General features: G+C 40.5%; 1 protein-coding gene across 1 annotated transcript in view; it reads left to right on the top strand.

Moving 5' to 3' along the window:
• The first annotated feature begins 266 nt into the window (after positions 1-266).
• The window catches only part of PLD5 (phospholipase D family member 5), a 167,220-nt gene continuing 161,486 nt past the window's right edge, over positions 267-6,000 (top strand). Inside the window, exon 1 of the mRNA XM_066546587.1 lies at positions 267-846. Coding sequence (XP_066402684.1) covers positions 661-846 — 186 coding nt within the window. The 5' untranslated portion in view covers positions 267-660. The remainder of the gene's footprint in view (positions 847-6,000) is intronic.

The following is a 6,000-nucleotide window of genomic DNA, read 5'->3' as shown; positions in this document are numbered from 1 at the left end:
CCTCGGCGGGCTGCGGGCGGGTCGGTGCCGCCGGGACGAGAGGAGAGCAGACGAGACAACTTCCCCAGGGGCACGGGGGGCCCCAGGAGGGCGGCGGCAGCGGCTCCTGTCAAAAGGAAGGGGCTCTCCCGTGCCGCTGGCTGCTCCCCCGAAGGTGGCGGCGGGGAGGGGAGGGGAGGCGGGGGAGGAGCCGGGCTCATCCCCGGGCGGGCGGCGGCCCCTCCACTGCGCCAACCTGCAGGCGGGCTGGAGGCGGCAGCCCCGCCCGGCCTCGGCTGCCGGGGCCGCGCCGCCCCTCGCCTCCGTCCCGGGCAGAGCCGCAGGCAGCCGCTTCCCGCTGCGTCGGTCCTGGACTGCAGCTTCCTGGCGGCCAGGGCAACAAGCAGCGGCATCTTGGAGCGTCTTCTTTCCCGAGTGCCCCTTCATCTCTCCCAGCCCGCTCCTCTCTCGTACCTGCAGCCTTTCTTTCTCCCTCCACTCCTACCTTTTCTGCTTGTCTCCCCCTTCTCTTACCATTTTCTGGTTTTAAGGGTTTTTTTGATTTCCTTCTCTTTCTTCTTCCCCTATCCTGTTCCCTTTTGGACCATCTTCGTTTAGTACCTCTTAATTTCTTGATTTCTTCTGATTTTTTTCCTTTGGACTTTGCCTTGTCATGTCAAGATGGAAGTCAGGCATGACTGGCTCTCCTCATCCCCCCATGAGGGCTTCGAGCAGATGAGGCTGAAGAGCAGACCCAGGGAGCCTTCCCCAAGCCTCACCAGAGTAGGTGCGAACTTCTACAGCACTGTCAAGCAGCAGGACTACAGTGCCAGTGTCTGGCTGAGGAGGAAAGACAAACTGGAGCACGTAAGCCAGCTTCTTCCCCCCCCCCCCACTTGTTTCTTTCTTTTTTTTTTTTTTAATTTCTAGACCTCTGTCTAGGTACTCTGTTAGGCTGTCTGCCAGCTGGGACTCCAGAAGAAAAGTGTTACTCCAGTAGTTGGGTATGGCGTTTCCCAAATGATAGAGAAAGGAGCTATTTAGAGGTCCTATAGTGGTTAGATCTGAGGTAAATGGGATGTCAGTACTGTTCCAAACTACATGCAAATCTCCTTCTAACTAGAAATATTTTTTAATGTTCTTGGCTGATGCCTTCTTCTTCTACTTCAGCAAATTCAGCACTGATGTGGGAGGAGAAAGATTGGGATGGTGCAGATGGAGGTTAGAACATTTATCTCATGGTGATTATAATGTAGTTCTAGAATAGCTTAAAAAATAGCTGGTGGTTGGTTTTTTTGTTTGTTTTGTTTTTAATTTTAGATGTAATTTTCATTCTCCCCCTCCCCCATCTTTTTCTTCTCCATGCATGGGACTTTGAACATACTCTGCCTATGTGGGGCTGAGATTTTCTTCAAGACTTTTCTTGCTGCAGCAGTAGTTCATGACTTAACTGTGTTTCAGGCCACAATAGGACTGATACTGTGGATAGCTCTAGTGAATATTTTATGAGAATTTAAGGTGCTTCAAAGTGTTCCTGTCTCAGATGATGTTTGAAAGCATTCTTCATGTTACTTGTAACAGAAAGGAAATGGATTGAGATGACCTGCATGCTATGTAAGTTTTCTGAATAGCTTATTAGGTGAAATCCATTGTTAGAGTGTACTGTACAATCAAGGCAGGAAAGTACTGCATTTACAGAGATGCAAAAGAATGTGGATGGGCTTGCATAATGCAACAGTCTGCTATTCTTTACATTAGTGAGTAATTTGCAATCACAGTCACATTGACTTCAAGAGGCACAGGAAAATATTTCTTCTGGTACAGCCACCCCAAGACTCTTTGAATAGAAACGGTCTGATAAGAAGGATAAATTGTCTTTACTACATGAAAATCCTAGATGGCACAGTAGAGTCCTTTGAAGAGGAAACCTGAAAGAAGGTCCTTTACCAAGTAGTTCATAGACTGTAACCCCCCTTCCCCCTAACCTGCAGAGAGTATTTTATCCCTCGTAGTGAAACCTTAAACTTGAGTTGTTTATACTTCTGGGGAAATGACAAGAACTGATGATCTTTTGGAAAGATCACATTTCATATGTTGAGGAAGGTATTGAATTCTGTCTGCCTTTTAACACAATTTTGCCATTCTTCACACTGACAACAAGGCTTCAGTAGTAAGCTTGTAAGTGTTCTCCCATTGTCAATCAAGAATAAAGGTCAGTGCCTTATCTCAGTACAGCTAAAACATTGATAGCACAGAAATCTGAACTGTGTCTTTTGTAACAGATTTTGCTACATGTTGATATCTGTGATCAAAAGAATAATTATTAATTGCAGGGGGGATTAATCTGTCAACAGTTTGGTAGCTGAATGGTCAGATACCTGTATATTAAACCTTATCACAATATTATCAGGAAGAAAGAAAATAGGCATTAACTTGTTTAAAGATTGAAAGTGCAAAACCTTTATTTCATGTGTGGTTTTGTTGCTGGTTTTTTTTCCTTTGGTTGTTGTTATTCCTGTTGTTAAGTCAGTATTTTGTCACAATAGTTGTTTTCAATATCCCTGCAGCATTTGTGTGAAAAGCTTTCTCTGTAATGCATGTTCTTCTGGGGGTTTCCCTCTCATTTGATGCAGTTATTTTTACTCCCATAGCCTATTTGAACAATGCAAAGAGAAAAAAATTGGAGCACTGATGTCCCTTCCTTGCCATAAAATATTTATTTAATTTACATTATTGTGTCTACCCCAAAGGACACTGATATGCTAACAGCAGATACATGAAAATACTTTTTTTATGGTTTAAGGCAACTGCATTTTTATGATTTAAGGCAACACTTATGAGTGTTGTAACAGACAGGCTATTGCATGAATATAAATAAAATGTCTATTTATTTATAAATTCTATTTTGCTTATACTGTTTTAGAGCAAGTTTGTTAATTTTTGTTTTCAGATGAATTTTTGAGGGTTTTGAGTGTTCTCTTGCTAGAGAAGTTATTTCCTACACTCCACTCTTCCACTCCAAGAGACAAACCAATTACTTTGAGATGCATCATTTTGAATGGGATAGTCATTGACATATGATCACTTATGGCCAATAATGAAGATATTTATATCCTCCATCCACCTCACAAAGTTTGCACAACATTTCATTACAGCTCCCTCTGAGATAATCATGTTACTTGAAAGCTGCAAAGAAAATCAAAATCCAAGGAGTGAGCATTCATGGAGGCACTGAATTTAAAAGTATGTAATCCCAACCTTCATGCTGTACAATGACAGGCTAGGCAGAAGAGGGGTATATAGTAAGTCAAGGTACCCATGAACACATTTTGAAGTCTCATATGTACTCTTTCAGCATTGTGGAGGGCATTGAGTTTTGTTTCATTGAAATGATTTCTTAAATTGATTTGAGTTGTAACAGGGATGAAACTGGGCCAGCATATTTTGTTCATTACTCACAGTAAGACCTTGTAGGCCACAGTACATATTTTATACTGAATTTTTGTTCAAGTGAATAGCCTAACTTAATCGCATGCAATGCTTACTAATCCGCATACAGTTTGATGGGTTAAAAGACATATTCTGAAGCCAATTTGTATCAAATTGTTCATGTAAAAAGATTCTCAAATATAGAAACAGTTTGTTTCTAGATCTCAAAACTGTAGCAAAGTTGTGGGTTTTGCTCTTGTGGTTTTTGGTTTGTTTTAGGCTTTTTTGTATACAGATGTCAATTTGAGGAGTGTGGTAAAGAGGTTCAAAATTCAACTACTTTATCTCTTCTGAAAGCACAGAACAAGTTCAGATGCACAAATATGATCGGGTTTCTTTAAAACTGATCAATATTTAATTATTGACTGACCATAGAGGAAGTAAAAATCTGTAACATCCTGCTGGTGTCTTGCTAATTAATTGTTCTTTGAATGGATCTTAATGTAGTGTGGCTCATTGCCTAGCTGTTTTTATAGAACTTTCTTTATCCAAGTAGCAGCAACACAGCTTGTACTATAAAAGATCTGAACATAACCCACCTCTGTTCTTTTCTGAACTCAGAAGCTGTATTTAAGACTAAATGAATTTGCTGTAACATGTTTGAAGGCCCAATGAGGAGTTTCTGCTGAAGTGAGGCCTCAGGGTACATGCATGCTGTTCCCAGTGTGCTGAAGAGGCATACTGTTAATGGAGGAATTTGCAAGAGATTGAGGAACTCCAACACTGTAGATGTGACCACAGTGATGTTGCAAACATTTGCCTGAAATCCCTGCAGAGCTGAAATTTTTCAGATTCTACGTATTTGCTTCAACTAGTTCCTTGTGCCTCTTCGTGAAATTGTTTGCCTGGTATTGGAAGTGTTGGACAGAAAACGGATGAGCGAAATATTCTTAAATTCTTCTTTGCATAGTGGTTTTTTAATTTTTTTTTTGTTTCTTTCTCTTTGTCTGGTCTTGCTGGTCTTGCCTTATTTAATTAAATGTGAATTCATTAAGATAAAAAGGAGGAGGTAGGGATTGGGGAAAAGTAGCTAATGTGGTAAACTTTAGCTGTTAGGAGTTACTGGGTCTGGTTTAATTTGCAGCAGCTCTCCATCATGTCTCTGCATCCCACAGTAATGATGGTTATTGAATAGCTGCTTTCCTGGTACCTCAGCAAAGAATTCTAGAGAACTTAATTTTAAATAATAAAAGCTTCAAAACTGAACAGATTTCTTTCTAAGCTACAAGAGATATGCTTCAAGCATATATTTGTTTTTGAAAAATACAGTTATTCTTTCTCAAGGATGTAGTGGTAGTCTTTCTCTAATAACATCTAAATTTAATTATTTGCTTAATTATTAAAAGATTTTTAAAAATCTCTTTTAAGAAACTGGTTCAAAACTAAATTTTGGGGAGACCTGTCATCAGGACAGTGTTAATTCCTGGCAATCCTCAGTCTGTTAATTTTGAAGAATCATAATTAGGAGAAGTTATTGACAATTATTGCATCATTTTTTGGGGTTTTTTTACTGAAGATCCGATCAGCAGCAAGGGCAATGCTGGGATTTTCTGATTCTAAGTGCTCTTGCTGTTATTTGACCAGTTGATGTTGTTGCTCTGCACACTGCTGTGTCTTGGCAGCATTGCTACCCAGGGAGAAGAGTGGCCATGAGGTACAGGGATAGCAGTGTCACTTGGTAGCAGAGGCAGATATCTAATATGCATCTGTTAGGCTTAAGACAGTTTACAAAAGTGCCTGACAAGCGTGACCAGAATATTTCTCAGAGCTGCATGAGCAGATCATAAATAAAATATAGCTTTAATTCACCTGTCATAATACCTTTCTAAAAGTTGAAATTCCAAATCCCATTTTGCCAGTTCATTTTTATTATTCAAAAATTAGTAAGCCTGTTAGGCAGCTTTTGTTTTTCTCTTCTTTTTTTATGATGCTGGAAATTCTTAACAAAATCATTGTTGGACAGTTTCCAAGTGCACTTCTACTCTTGCATTAAAATTAACAGTAATGTTAAGAGTCATAAGACAGATTTGTAATCTCCAGAAGGATGACAGGAAGACACCATGTGCATAGCTATAGCCTGCAACACCTAAACAAAAAGGTGGACATAGTTTGATGTAAAGCATGTTGCAGGAGTAGAACCCAGTGAAGCCAAATCAGTTGCCGGACAGTGGCAATGGCTTCAGTTTAAGGAAGAATAATGCAAGGATATAAATCAGAATTCAAAAAACATTCCCATATTCCCAAAACAGCCCTAGTCTTGAAATAAATGCAAACAAATGTCTTCTTCTGTGAGTTCATAGAATCACAGACTATCCTGATTTGGAAGAAATTCACAGGAATCATCTACAGGTCCAACCTCTGGCCCAGCATAGGACACTCTAAGGAACACACCAAGTATCTGAGAGTGTTGTCCAAACACTTCTTGAACTCTGTCAGGCTGGTGACCACTTCCCTGGGGAGACAGTTCCAGCCCAACCACTCTCTGAGTGAAGAACCTTTATCTAATATCCAACCTAAACCTCCCCTGACACA

This window comes from Molothrus aeneus, chromosome 3 (genome assembly GCF_037042795.1).
Source record: "Molothrus aeneus isolate 106 chromosome 3, BPBGC_Maene_1.0, whole genome shotgun sequence".
NCBI classification, from domain to species: Eukaryota; Metazoa; Chordata; class Aves; order Passeriformes; family Icteridae; genus Molothrus; species Molothrus aeneus.
This window is presented reverse-complemented; position numbering and strand designations above follow the sequence as displayed.